Below are 16,025 nucleotides of genomic sequence, written 5' to 3'. Positions count from 1 at the left end.
ACTGAACATGTCTGGCCATTCTCCTCTGACATCTGGCTTCAACAAGGCATTTTCACCTACAGACCTGCCACTCACTATATTTTCTCTTTTTGGACCATTCTCTGTAAAACCTAGAGATGGCTGTGTGTGAAAATCCCAGTAGATCAGCAGTTTCTGAAACACTCAGACCAGCCTGTCTGGCACCCATGCCAGACGTTCATTGTTACTTAAATCATCTTTCTTACCCATTCTGATGCTCAACTTGAACTTCAGCAGATTGTCTTGACCATGTCTACATGTCTAAATACACTGAGTTGCTGCCATGTGATAGGCTGATTAGATATTTGCGAAAACGAGCAGTTGAACAGGTGTACCTAATAAAGTGGCCAGTGAGTGTATATAGTACATAACTTGTTAGACGTTCAAAGCTTGTATCCTGTAAAATGGAAGAGAGCAAACCGAATGCTTTTGAAGGCTCTAAGCACAAGGTCATCGCCAGAAAGTGCAGAAAGGAATAAAATGCTACCCGAAATATGAAATGGAATAAAAGAGATGAGAGAGTGAGAAGAGGTAGAGTGGTTTGGGTCACTAGATTGTAGGTAGATGGAGGCTGAGAGTGGAGAGGGCTAGAGTGCCATTACAACTCCAGTAGCAATGATGACCTTGGAGAGAATAACCGGAGTCTCTGTATTGACCAGCAGCTACATGTTTCACCCACCTAAACACTCTTGAACAAAAAAGTACATACATACACACACACATTATATTATATATTATATATATATATATATATATATATATATATATATATATATATATATATATATATATATATATATATATATAATTTTGAATCCCGGATTCCAATGTGGTCAATGCAGATTTTGTTTTAGTATGATCTACAATGACTTAAAATGGATACCCCTTTTTGTGTTTAATTATAGGTGTTAATGTGCGAGACATCATAATTGACAAAACGCCTCTATAGAACTGCAAAGTAGAAGGAATGATTGGCCATATGGGCATCTGATCAATATCTGTGAGTATCTGTAATGCACTTGTCACTCAGACAGTCTACGAGCCAAATTAATAGACTGCACGCCTGTCTTTGATGAGTTTGTACTTCAGCAGAGGTGACATGCTCAGGGCAAGGGATCATGCGCTCGGGTCACTCTTTTATTGTGCAGCGGCATGTATGTCTCTGTAAGAGAAGAGTGAGGTGTAAATGCATCGTGGGTTTGTGTGTTTCTCTCTAATGGTCCTCGGGGGCAGGGAGCTCCTCCATCAGCAGGGCATTAGCACTCTGTTGCCCCGCCTGGGTATCGATGGGTTCGCTGTGGTGATGCCACCCCCTAAGGGCCGCCACGCCCTCTGGACCGTCTGGCTGAGTGACCTCTGACCCTGGGGCTGTTTGGCAGGGCTGCGTTGACTGCGACACAGTACTGGCCATTGATCTTCCACTGACACCAGGACAGCACTTAACACTCCGACTGTGGGAGTAATGGAGCCTGCCCGCTGTTATTACTGACCCGGTGTGTGTGTGTGTGTGTGTGTGTGTGTGTGTGTGTTAGATAGAGAGGCCAATACTGAGCAACTCTCAACCTTTTCTCTCGCTGTCCATCTCTATCAATATTAATAATGAACTTCTATATATCCAGACGAGCAGCAGTGCGTCTACTCGAGATTAATCTTTCCTCCCATCTACCCCTCCTTCACTCTTTTCCTCTACCAGCTGAACTGAGTCTGATTCCTAGAGCCAGATTAGAACGTTTCACTTAAAAAGTACCACGGTATTACCATGGCTTTGGGACCTCATGAAACGTAATATTTCACAAAAGATCAAATTAAATTCTTCTTTTTGAAAGAAAAAAAAACAGCCTATTTTTAAGACCAAAAATATCATTAATTAAATGCAAAACAAGATATAATTTATTTATTAAAATTGAATCCATCATGTAGTATTTGATGCACTGCCTTGTTTTATGCTAATATTTTGTTTTTTGCTTAAATAAATTAAGTATTACTGTAACAAATAATATATAAGGAGAATAACCACTGAAAAAAGTAGAAATTACAACAACAAAAATGTCCAGACAAACAAAACATACTTCATTATTATGAAAATATCCAAATGCAAAAAAAAAAAAAAAAAAAAGTAGTCGTCTAAAAAAAAAAAAAAAAAAATTCTAAATAGATATTGGATTTTGGTGTGAAATATCACATGGACGTGTTTTCATGAGATTAACCCATATGGTACCATAGAACCGCATCAATACCATATGGACGTATAAATGAACATGCAAGTCATTCAGTACCATGATATTATCATCAGATATCATTACTGTACCTTGATACCATCAAAGTACTTTTTGCAAGGGTTTTAGGCCATGACTGACACAAAACAAAGTCTATTAATAATAGACAGTGAAAAAGAATGTGTCTTATATCAGTCCAACTCTGGCAAAGGAGACAACAGTACAACAGCGGATCCATTCCACACCCTCTCAGTTTCTTTCTCATGGCCACAAGCTTGTGTCTGATCGCTTCATATCTGAAGCCCATCTCTTCATTATTTACAGTATAATAGCCTGTCAGAGCCATGCAAGCCTCTCTAAATAACGTACACCCACAGTTGGGCAATGTGCATGGTGCATGCACTGGCCAGTTAGAGCTCTCTCCCGGTGGCAGCCCGGGGCTAGCTGCTAAATGGAATGCTTCACCTCAATTGAATGGGAATCATTTCTCCTTTATTACTCCATGTGCGTGACCTTGTCTTTCTTCCCCTGTGTGAGGTGAAGGACGCAGGGGGCTCGCCGCTGGCTGGTGGGGGCTTAGTAGAGGCTGGAGAGGGACATTAGAGAAGCGGTCTTTACCAGACACGGGCCCGGAGCCCAGGTCACGGCAGGGGAAAGAGGCTCTTGAGTGATCTGATTGCCTGGTGCAGGATGCGGTGGTCCTTAGAAAGGTTGCTAATAGCATAGCCCCCTTTTAGTGAGCAGGACAATACTGGCTAATTCAATCTGATGCAGAGCTCTTGTATACACACAAGAGTACATCCAAATGTAGACGGGCGTTTAACTGAAGAGAAAAAGCTGCAGAAAACATGCATGCGCTTACGCCGACGCACACACACACACGCGCATTCCTGCTGAGCTCAGGCTCGTTCGCACATTCGTTCCCTACGAATACTCGCTCGTATAGCTACGTGTACCGCAGACTGGAAAGGCCGATGGCACTTGTTTTGAATTGATTGCTAAAAAGCTGGGTTTTGTGGCACATGAGAGAATGGACTTAAATGATTCACATTGATTAGTGATGCCCCAATTTGAAGCACGCTATGGGTTTCAGCTAACACTCGCAGCGAGGGCAACGGCGCATCATCAGTGTGCGCGCGCGTTAAATTGAGAGTGAGTGAGTGACAGAACAAGTGCGTGAGTTCAGATAGACTGAATTACCTCTTCATGCAACGTAATGTGACACTCCTCAATTAATATCTTCATCACGAGGGGAATGAAGTGTCAATTTAGCAAGTTAGCCGCTACAATTTGAACAACACAGCAAGTCACTTGTTTGATTGGTAAATACAATCTCACAAAGTTCTATAAAGTAAGAGGGTGGCATTACTAAAAAGCCAGGTGTTTTTTAGACCTTTTAAAAACTGAATAAATAACAGGGGGACATTTGTCCAATCAGATAATGCCAAGAGAACAGTTTTGCAAAGTATGAGAGTGCCCCCAACTGGATGCACAATTAATAAAGCTAAAACAATTACAGCAGATACGCCACCATGTATAACCACCATGAGAGGTTTAAAAATGGCCGATCCCCCCCCAAAAAACACCTAAATAAACATGCCTTCTCTCCACAAGTATCCCTCTGAAGAGTTTCAGCAATGTGTTTTTCTCACTGTGTCAAAACACAGAGGTCATATGAGAGGCATTCACTGCCATTTCAGAGGCCCCAGGTAAGAGAGATGCAATTAGGACGCTAGCACGATCAATTAACCAGCTCTCCAAATCTACAGTAATTAGCTTCTCCATTGTGGAACAGTTGTAAAAAGCCACTTGGCAAAGCAGCGAAAAAGCATCGACTGGATTGTTTGGAGGGAATGTGGGTGTGTGTGTGTGTGTACGAGTATCATTGTGTGCATCTTTGTGTGCCACAAACTGTTATACAGAGTGTGATGTGATTGTGTGCTAGAGAAGGGGTGGGTGTTGGCAGGCTCTTTAACTAGTGTACTTACAAAACAATAGTGCATCTCTCAAACGGCGGTCAGATATTTGAAGATCACGGGCACGGTTTCTACCGAAACATACAGTTGTGTTACATTTGAAAGGCTCTTTTCTGAGACAGGCTTTACAGACATGCACCTAAAAAGCTCAGTGGGGAGGTTTGGCATCATCTGGCCACTGGACCCGCACTACATCAATCCCCCATAATCCTTTTGGGCCGGATGGGAATGGAGAGGTGGGTGAAAGAAGCAGCAACGTCACCCCCACAACACTCCCCTAATTCTGCGTTCTGATTGGTCGGCACAGCCTCAATACGTTTTGTGAAGCATGAACCCCTGGGTTGGGTCTAATAAATGACTTCTCCTTTCTACTGAAGATTACATCCCCTCATGGCTCCACCAAGACAATGAGACAGGAACCAACCTGCTGGAACAGAGGTGGGCCGCTCCGAACTGAGTGAGAGGGCAGAAATGAGGTGCAGTGGTTGAACCAGTATCCATTCACTAGATTCATTCACAACTTGGCCAGGAAGTTTACTCACCCTCATGTTGTTCCAAAACTGTATGACATTTTGTCTTCTTCAGAACATAAAAAAATTATGTTTTTCTCCATACAATGAAAGTCAATGGGGTCCAAAATAATACTGAATGGACAAAACACACTTTTCTTTCTTTTTTTATATCAGAAAGTCATGCGGGTTTAGAGCAACATGAGGGTGAGTAAATGATTTGAATTTTTGGGGGAACTCTAAGACAGAAAATTCTACTTTGAGCCTTTGAAAAGAAAGATAAGAGTGGACAAAAAGCAAAAGTGTGGGGCCTCTGTCCTGTCCGGTCCTGTCCTGAAAAGCTAGTGATGTGAAACGGCTTGCGGTACATATGAAAAAGTACAGACAATGGGCAAGCCAAGCAATCAGCCCGTTTCTACACTTCTCTGCGCCGCGACCCAAAAGCAGGGGGTGTGGGCTTCTTAATCTTGCTTCTCTTGCCAGAGCTGGGATCTGGAGGTGTCATATTCCTCCAAAACATTCCTGCTCCTTTCGCTCCAAATGGCCGACGTTTTGTCGCCAGTGCAGGGCCCCTGTAATGAACCTGGGGGGGGATCTTCAGAACTCAATGACTGGACGTAATTACTTCTCTCCTTTTCTTCGGTCCCTTTCTCCGCACTGGCTCTCCCTCAGAGCAGTACTGGCCCCCAGCTTTCAGGCTGGCTGGTCAAATACAAAAGACAGGCTGCACCATGTCCAGCTGGGGAGGGGGGAGTATTTCAGGATCCAGAACCCCCGATCAGCTGTCACCGAGACACTAAGCGACTCAGCACTCTTCACCAATGCCTGTGACCTCACAGAACCGACCTTGACAACATCAAACATATTTGACAATATTTTTTTGATTCATTCTGATCAACCTTAACTTTTGTGAATTATGGTTAAGTATATTAGTCAAGGTACAATGGACTAAAGATACACAATATATCTGTTATCATCCGATTTATTAATATCAGTATTGATACTGGATATATCTCAGCTGACATTTGAAATGTAACTGTTCATGCTTATTTCTCCTGTTTTTACATTCAGCCAATTTTTTAAACACCCACTTAAAAGTTTACAAAACACTTTAATAACACTGTTAAATGTAATCTTTAGAAAATCTCAAAATGAATATAAATGTTTCTCATTGTACATAATGTTGTAATACCTAAATTGACTTAGCATTTATAAATGATTGATTTTAGATTTTCTTATTATTATTATTGATTTAGACAAAATAGTCTAGAATTATAATATCAACCATAACATGAAAATAATCATATTCATAATCATAATATCAGTTTATCGCATTGACCAAAATGTTATTATTAGTGCATCAAAGATAAAATTGCAATATATATTGAAATAAGTGATTCCAAAATAAATATATAAAACCCGTTTTTGACTAAATGTTGGTGAATTTAAGTGTCTAATAGTATAGAGATAAATACATCTGTTTATTTAACAGGTTTTCACCATAGGATATAAAGTTTTAAATTAAACTAAAATATTCAATATTTATATAAATGATTCAAATTAACATTTGTAAAAACATAAAAGCCTATTCAAAATAATACATGGCATGTAACTGACATGCCATGTCTTTTTTGAATAGGCTTTTTTCTGTTAATTTTCTGTTAATTAGGTAACAAACATGTAAACCAAGAGACAGCACTTACAAAAAAAAAGTGTGTGAGAGTCATTACATTGAGTGCTTTACAGACGAACATACATTCATTCCGTACGCATCCCTCCCGGGAGTCAGGTTTTTTGGAGTGCTGCCCAAGCTCCGAGTCAGAGTTGGCCATTCACATGGCTTGTTCTCCACCAAGATGCTAATCAGATAAATGATCTATTTGCTTTAAAACATCATCAAGTACATTAGGGCTGCTGGAGACCTGGCATGGTTGCTAGGCAAAGCGGGAACTGGGGACTCAATACAGGTGAAAGGGTGAGTTCGAGCATTGAGGGGGTCCACAAACGCACCAATAGGATGACAAAAAAAGTCTGTCTGATGTCTTGGGCAGAGATATGAGACAAATTAACTACATTGCATTAATCACATACAAGTCCAATGGAAGCACAGAAACGCACATTCACAGAGAAACAGAGGTCTATGAGTAATCTTGTTCTCTAACAAAAAAGTGCTTAAAAGTACCATGGTACTACCGTGGTTCTTTAGACATGGTACGATGGAACAACCATGAAGAAGGCTGAGCTTGATTTGGCATTTGATTTGACTTTTTGATTAATTAATGAAATAATAAAGAAAAAGATTGCATTTGTATTACAACTCTGTAATATATTTAACATTAAGATGCTGGTGTAATAAGTGTAAGTTTGCTCTCCTAAGCTTAAAATTTGCCCCTGATAGATATCCAAAATAGATGTTAGTCTGAAAGTGTCTATCCAGCCACACTGTTGCTCTTGGAGAGTTTTAAACACCCTTTATCAGTGATAAAATCACTGCAAAGCATGGTGTCTCATGGTTTTATCAAAGTAATTCAAATGTTTAGGACAACAATTGTGTGAACTTCATCAAAGCCTAGCCTCACCTTTGAGGCCAGTTAGTTCACAGGCAAGTGAATAGTCAAAAACGTAATGCATGACGGGCAAAATGTGACCCCTTCAAAAGGTGAAAACTTGAAAAAAGTCCGGAGTGTGAATATCTAGGGTGTTATTATTTTCTTCATTCTCCCTCTCTCCCATCTAATTCCAGACGAGGAGGGACCTTTGCAACAAAAGAAAAAGTGTTACCTGGCTGCTAAGGCATGTTAGTAATTACAGTGGCATTACACCCCGCACAATGTCCCTGCAAAGTCTAGTATTGTAATTTCTTTCCCTCAGGGTTTCCTTTATCACATCTCTTAACTCTGATACAGCTCGCCCCACTGCTGACCCCTGTAGCCACGATTAAGAACATTTGCTTTTATACTCGTGCTTATATAGAAAAGCAAATCCTTTTATGATGCCATCTTGCACATAGCCAGAAAAAGAACATTATGTTTTATAATAATGCTTCCCATAATGACTTTAATCTGGGTCAGTTATTTATCATTCAGCACAGAGTCCAGGTCAGTTCTGATTCACTCAAACATACACAATATTTCCCGTAGGTGGCTTTATCATGAAAGCAGTTCTTGGCCTTTTCACCAGTAGCACCAGGTTTTTTTTGGACACAGCTTTTGCACACAAGGTTTAAAATTAACTTTGTGTGAAATAAAAAAAATGTACCAGTCACATTTTTAGCATTACGTTAAAAAATGGATATAGTATAAGTGAAATAGAACAAGGAATACTCTCAAACAGGCCTTGTTTGAGAATAAAATCCTGAAGTTTAAAGTCGTAACCAATAGCAGTATTGAAGGGTTAGTTCACCCAAAAATGAAAATTATCCCATAATTTACTCACCCTCAAGCCATCCTATGCGTATCTGACTTTCTTCTTCCAGCTAAACACAATCGGAGTTATATAAAAAAATATCTTCCTCTTCCAAGCTTTATAATGGGAGTGAATGGTACCATTTTGAAACCCCAAAAAGCGCATCCATCCATCATAAGAGTAATCCATATGGCTCCAGGGAGTTAATAAAGGTCTTCTGAAGCATAGCGATGTGTTTTTGTAAGAAAAATATCCATATTTATAACTTTATAAACTATAATCACTGGCTTACAGAGGGCACTCTTCCGCTGGAACTAGACTCGCGTACGGCCGTTACCTATAAAACTTGGAAGAGCCAGAATATTTTTTAATTTAACTCTGATTGTGTTTGGCTGAAAGATGAAAGTCATACACCTGATGGCTTGAGGGTGAGTAAATTATGGGATAATTTTCATTTTTTGGTGAACTAACCCTTTAACATTAAGTGGCATGGCATCTTACGCACAGAAGCCATTGGCACATACTGCTATGCTAAGTGGCACATATAGTGGCACATCCGGTTTTCATTGGCATATGCCAGTGGATAGAGGCATGTGCCACCAAAACTTGTGAAATGTGCCGATGGATTGCTTCATGTGCCACTTACAACATGTCGTCAAATGTTGTGGCACCTCCAGTAGTGACTGCCGGTGAGTTGAGCAGCTACACTAATGTAACTGTGACAAAATCCTAAATATTCAGTGTCAATTAAACATATTTACAGATCGGTATTATTGTTCAAACATGTAGTTAGTTTGTGGCACATCTGCACTTAAGTGGCATGTGCCACTGAATGTTGTGTAATACCAGTGCTACTGCATGTTGTTGATCACACAAACTGGCCATTCTAGGAAACACACAAAATAAATCTATCATGGGTCACTACGAATACCGCATTAACAGTCGCAACCATTACTGTAAACCTTTATTTTTGCATGGTGCTGCATGTAAGTAAGTTTAACATTGGCTTGTACAAGATAAACCAAAACTTACGACAGTTGAGGAAGATCTACAGGTGGTGTATTTGTTATTTGTTGGAGAGTTAGACAGTAGCAAAATCAAAAACTAATCAGAGTCTGATTTTGATCTGGTTAATGATTCTCATCTATGGCTTAAATATTTTGCAAAAAAAATAAGGAATTATGTAATAAGCATTAAAACCATTTTTAATGCATTCTTTCTGGAGTTTTGAATGTTTTGATAAAGTTTTTGACATGCTGTAGCCACACTATAATAGACATCCATTTTAATTTAATATCTTCTACAGACCTACTTTACTCTGCATTGTGAAGAGCCAGGTAAAGATCCAGCACACTTCTAAATGGTTGGTGCCAGTTTTCATAATGCATTTCAGAAGGTGGCACTTTATAACGGTTTGTGGCATTTTATCTCATGATAGTTTACTATATGAAATACCTGATTGGTAAGTGTCAATTTCTGATGGCACATACTGGTGAAACCTACTGGTTTCACTTTTTTAGTTGTGGCCACCAATAGTGTCTATATTATATGAACTGTCAATCCTACGCAAATGGAAAAAAAAATGCATTGCGCTATCAAAACAACTGTATTTACAATATGTATTTATATACATTTTTAAAAATATATACAAAAATAAACGTATTATAATAAATATAAGTACATACATTGGGCCACGAGGCAGATATTTAACATATGGAGAAGCCTAATGGTTGTTGTAAATATTAACTCCAGGATGCAAGTAATAAACCTTTTTTTTTTTTTAAAGCAACAAACGTATTATTAATTAAATGTCACGTTTAGTGCATGTGTCACAAGACTATTGGAGGTGCCACAACATACTGTATGGTGACATACGGCAATCCATCAGCACACGTCACAAGTTTTAGATTCCACTGGCACATGCCAATGACAGCCGGATTAAAACCGCCTCTTGTCCTAACATTGCTGAAGCTGTAATATTTTGTCAAAATTATGAAAATAAAGTATTTGGCATTATGACACTAACATCTGCAGTTTTTGGATAACAATTATAACTCTATAAATAATAAAAAATAAAATAACTCTATAAATAATAGAAAATATTGTAAAATACGATGCCGCTTCGGTGATATGTTAGAATAAATAACAAACCTAAAAAAAATGTGTTTGTATGTATTTGTATAGTGAAAAATACTGCAGGTAACCTGACAATGCTGTGTGAACTGAGAACAGCCATAAATATTTCTTATTGGCCAAAATTATTATTATTGATAAAAAATAAAATGACAAAAATTCTTTGCAATATTGATAATTATTTTGCACATTTGAGATAAAAAAAAAGAAGAAAAAAAGTACTAGTAGTAGATGGTTTAATTTGATTGACTGAATAGTTCACATTGCTTACAACAGCGGGTAGTTCCTAATAAAGTTTCCGGCGAGAAACTGTTCTATTTATTCGGCAAGGACCATTCTGGTTGGCATTTGGTGCTTGGCGAGTGTTAATTTTTGGACCCTGTCTGCACACGTTCAACAGGCCGTTCTGCAGTAATGAGGGCTTGAGTCTGGTCAGCGAGCCGTCCTGTAAACAGTCTGAGAGCAGCGTTAATTAACTCTCACCAACACAGGAGAGCAGAATAAGGCAGAGATGGAGAGCCAGACCTCTGACCTCTGCAGGTCTAACCAGGCCTCATTGGACAGCCTCAATCTGAGCAATTAGTACACCGGGTCCCCCAATCTACATAATTGCCCAAGCAGGGGGTAGAACAGACGGGCATATGAGTGGAGACCATTGGACGCACACAAACAAACACATGATTCACATAAAAAGAAAGACACACACACACACTAATAACACTTATTTAACTATGAAAAGGCTCTAAAAGTCACCATTACACATGGATTTGTGATAACTGCAGTGGCGGGGTGTTCAGCAGAAACCCTGCTGAGACTGAGCACTGCCTGTTAGCAAGCCTGAAAGTCATCATTTTAAAGAGGATCAGTTCCTCCACCTCATTATGTGACCTCTATAAAGAATGTTCAACCAGGATAAAGAACATGGCTGGACTGGCTGAGAGTATCCTACAAATAACCAACGACGTTTGGTTCTGTTAACGGTTCTCTTCTCATACATGCATTCTTCATCCAATGCGGACAGAACAGTGTCCTAAAATACTAGCATACTGGATCTAAAGCATAATCTCTGATCTTTGCAATTCGATTACTGAATGATACTTTTAAGTGAATCCCACACATACAGCTTCCAGCTTAAAAAGGTAAAAAGTTATGTCATAGGTGTTCATAATACAGTGTATGATGTGTAGTTAAAGATAAACATGAGTTTTAAAGCACATAACATTAGAATAATAATGAACGTAAACAAAGAGCTCTGACTTGTACCACCTGACAGCTGCAGATTCATTTCACCATTGATAATGTTGGGGATGGAAAGGCGTAGCGCCAAACATTAGTCCCAAACTGATGAGTAATATCTTCTTGCAGTGCGTAGCTCCAAAAAGGAACTCAAAAATCAGAAAAAAAGATCAAAACACGAATATAGGCCAAAAAGTTTTATTGTCCAGAGGACACAAATAAAGTGCAAAAGTGCAAAAAAAGTGCAAGAGTGCAACACGTTTTCAGGTTCAACCCTTCATCAGTGCCATGTGTGCTGATAATGTTGCCATAGAGAAACATAATAAACATTATGGGGGCGTGAACAGGACGTGAACATCAGATATGTATATGAAGTTGCCACATTCGACCGTTCCAAACACACCATATTGGAACAGTCAGCGTGTCGTCACTCACAGTAAGAATCAACGATGCCACAACATTGCGCAGCTTCTGGTTGTGAACCCATCAAGATTTAAATTCCAGAAGGAATGGGATAACCTTTCACAGGTGAGAATGTGTTGGTTTATGTTTTCATATGTACTAACTCAATGTCAGTATTATACAGGTTTTTGCTATATGGTACTTTTATGCTATGGTTTTTACTTTTACTATGGTAACTTTTTAATGTCATGTTAGCCGACGCCTTCCTTCGTCTTGCTGTATTGTGTGTAAGTCTATTGCGGATAAAGATAATAATACATGCGTCAAACTACGGTTGCAGATGCTCAGTCAACTTGCTTTGAAGTAGAAAGACTAAAATGGTATTTTATTGTAAAATGTATTCCAATGATCGTTACGTCAGAAGTTCATGATTGGTCCAAAGCAGACTTCTTTTGTCAACTACATCACCTGGCTGCAAAGAGCTCCTCTGAAATGAGTATCAGTATTCCAAATTAAGAATACTACCACTAAATTTTTCTTTCGTTTTTAACCAACTCTGACCCGAACATATGACAGCAGAAGAACTGATGTTTGAATCCAAACCAGTGGTCAACAAGCCTCTCTAAAGCTCTTCATGTCCACCCAGCATGTTCAGATAAGACCTTTTGTGTCTCTCTTGATCCCTGCTGGAAACAACAGCACTTAAACCCACAGCACCATCAACCCTTCCAACCCTGACAAGTTGGATCACCGTAATCCATACATTTGGATAGCTAATCCACATTCAGTGCCTCAGAGGACATAGAGACCTTTCGGCTTGTCAAATCCTGAGACAAGGATTTTAAACTGGGTATGTGAGGTGGGTAATACATGGGGCATCCCCCCTCCCCCCTCCTTTGCAGACAATGAGCCTGCCCAGCTGAGCTGACAAGGACATGGGGGAGATGTTTGGGCTTACCAATGCGTAAGATCAATTAAGGGTGGTTGAGAGGAAGGTCTGAAAAGAGAAGCGATGACCCTGCCGTAGAAGAGAGCTATGCTGCCCCTTTTCACTAATCCAGTAAAAGAGCCAAATATTTCAAGACATTTCAGTCCACAATCTACTAAAAACCAGCACGGGATCAGTCTCCTTCCTATACTAAAACAAGTAATCTGCATTAAAAAAAGTTTTAAATATGTTTTCAAATAAAAACATCTGAGCCATTCTTTCATCCACGCAACAAAGAACCATAACTTGCGACAGATTCAGAAAAGTGTGTCTTTGGTGTATCTGCTGAACAAGTCCTTTTGTGTTCAACAGAAGAAAGGTATGGAACGGCATGAAGGTACATTTACATTTGTGGACAGACTTTAATACTGCACTACAAAGGCAAAAAAGTATTAATTTCTTCAAAAAAAACTAAAATCTTACTAACCCCAAACTTTTGAATGGTAGTGTATAACATGTAAATGTGCATTTCACAGACTATTTAATGCACTAGGAAAGAATAATATACTTTAACCCCCCTGTCATAGACAGCAGGAGTCAGTAAGTTGCTTATAATGAGGTGCTTATGAGGCTCAAGTGTGCCTGCCTCTGGTGTGCCATGGAGCTGCAGCTTTATCGGACCCCCTGCTGCCTGCTATAGGTCATGTTCAGCTTAAGACTACAGTGAAATATTCATAATCAAAGTATAGCAGACTGCATTAAAAGAACATGATTACCACCATGTGATCCGTTTCACAACCTACATGCAACAACTGAAGTCTGAACGTGAACAGAAGAGATACTCACAGACATTTCCTGTGTTGTCAAAGCTGCTGAGCACCTCATCTACTCTAATAGGTCCAAGATTGTCTCTGTAATGCATTAAGAAACATGATTTAGACATAAACGCTGGCCAAACATTAATGTTAGTATGAAATGTGAACAACATAATGTGTTTACAGTTTTTCTCAGTTGCTTTGGTGCATTTCTCAGATCATAACTGAAACTCTCAAAACTACTTGTTCAGCCTCCACATCATTTAGTCACGTGTGCACATCATAAAAGCAATCGATTATGTACAATTGCCTGCTGTTTCCTAAATTATCAATTGCTTATGTCATGTTGATCAAAATATATTATACTGGTTCCCTGCTCATTAGTCTTACCCCTCAAAACATAGGCGTTAGTTCTTTGCACAAGTCATTAAATGCAAAATGGTTGTAGTTGTCATAAACTGTCAAGCATATTTTCTATACATTTCTATTAGACCTTTTTTGTAAATGTGTCCTGAATTGATGAATTGATGAATTGTGGAGGTGAATTTTGAATTTCACTATTGAAGGGAAACGTACAGGGCTAGATCAACCAATGATCATTGATCAACCAGTTCTCTAAAATAGCTCAGAGGTGCGTCTCATGCTTCATTTGGCATATAGACACAAAACAGTGTTACAAATTCTGACAATGGAAAAACAACAAGGAAACAGACAGTGTCAACAGCCAGGAAGAAGAAGAGAAGTAAGGATGCATCGAAAGGGTCGAAAGGTAGAGCCGAATGTTGGGAGAACAACCTTGTCCTCAATCATTCAAAGGTTTGGAAAACAGGTATGGAATCAGACAATGTTCACTACTAAATGTAATGTTGTATTACAGTAGTCCATTTGCATTTGCACATAGAGTAATGTATAAATCTGTACTGTTGAAATGTATATATGCCATACAGATAAAGAGCAGTCTTGTGCATTTTCAATCATCGTCATCAAAATCGTAGCCATAGTTTACATCTGAAAATACAGAGTACACTGTTATATACTGACAATGTGGCTAAGCATACCCTGGCCTAGTGAAAAGCCAAAGCGACTGAGAAAAACTGTAATCATCATACTGACATGAATGAAAAGAACACTTAAACCAAAAATTAACATTATGTCATCGTTTACTCACCCATTCTGCAATAAATAAAAGCGGTTATTATTAGCAGAATGTCCAAGCTGCTCTTAATTTTACATACAATGACAAGAATTATGACAATGGCTGTGAAGACAGGATTTTTGACTTAAATGTCATCTAGACTCTAGAATAGAAGTCACACAGGGAACTTTTATGTTGCTTCTATGTTGATTGTTTTGTTATTTTTAGAGTTTGACACCTTTAGTCTCCATTCATTGAATGAAAAAAAATCAGCATGAACAAACTTCAGGACTTTTCATTTTGTGTTTCACATAAGAAAGAATATCATACAAGTTTGAATGACATGAGGGTGAGTAAAAGATGACAAAATGTTCATATTTGAGTGAACTATCCTTTAAATCGGGAAGTCCTTGAGAGACTATGGGTATGTGGAAATGAAAAACATCAACAAATAGTGTCCTCAACACTTTCTCCAGCATACCTGAGTAAGGCACTGTACTGGGGAAAGATTGCACTTCTGTACTCCACCCACTGCCCGTCTGACGGGTCATCCGTCTCTGTGGGAGTGACCCTGCTCCTGGAGAACAGGTTAAAGGAGGAGAATCTTCGTACTGACACCTGCTTTACATCTGAACTGTCGAGCTGCTTCCGTTTCAGAACCTGCATTGTAAGAGACACATAAGATGCTACTACCTGGACACATCCATATGTCTAACGTAATAAACGCATTACATAACGCATTGTATTTACGATTATTTAATAAATGCAATCAGCTGTAAAGTTACATTGAAGGACATTCACTGAAACCCCCCTCACCTGTCGCAGAAGACCCCATCGTGCACGGGCCACATCTGTTCCACAGTGAGAGTCGTGATTTTGGTGATTATTCGCAAGCATTTCTGTCGCAGCTAACGGAGGATCTTTACATTTATTCATGCCAGAGCAACCTGATCGATTTGTTTTGTCTTCATGCGGAAAATAACGGAGAACTACAACGACAACAGAGTGCAGAGTCTAGTCGAAGGCTTATTTGGCATTTGTTCTCTGGATGTGGTTAAATTCGATGGTTCAATTTAATACCGTTTTTACCAATTCGCCGGTATGTACTGGTCTCTGTTGCTTAGTAATAAAATCCCACGCTACTTCCGTACACCACCTCCTCTTTTTGCAGGAGGAAAGGAAAACCAATTCATTACCAGAGTCTTCAAACACTCTGCTCTATCGGCTATCATCTATGATTTTTGACTCGATT

The 16,025-nt window shown here is 39.2% G+C and overlaps 1 protein-coding gene across 1 annotated transcript in view; it reads right to left on the bottom strand.

Annotated features, from left to right (window-relative positions):
• The window catches only part of camkmt (calmodulin-lysine N-methyltransferase), a 103,658-nt gene extending 87,716 nt beyond the window's left edge, over positions 1-15,942 (bottom strand). The window contains exons 1-3 of the mRNA XM_084093545.1: positions 15,590-15,942; positions 15,255-15,433; positions 13,670-13,734 (exon numbers count right to left, since the gene is read on the bottom strand). Coding sequence (XP_083949671.1) covers positions 13,670-13,734; positions 15,255-15,433; positions 15,590-15,709 — 364 coding nt within the window. The 5' untranslated portion in view covers positions 15,710-15,942. The remainder of the gene's footprint in view (positions 1-13,669; positions 13,735-15,254; positions 15,434-15,589) is intronic.
• Between the last annotated feature and the right edge of the window lie 83 nt (positions 15,943-16,025).

Source organism: Abramis brama (genome assembly GCF_963993115.1).
Source record: "Abramis brama genome assembly, chromosome: 19".
NCBI classification, from domain to species: Eukaryota; Metazoa; Chordata; class Actinopteri; order Cypriniformes; family Leuciscidae; genus Abramis; species Abramis brama.
This window is presented reverse-complemented; position numbering and strand designations above follow the sequence as displayed.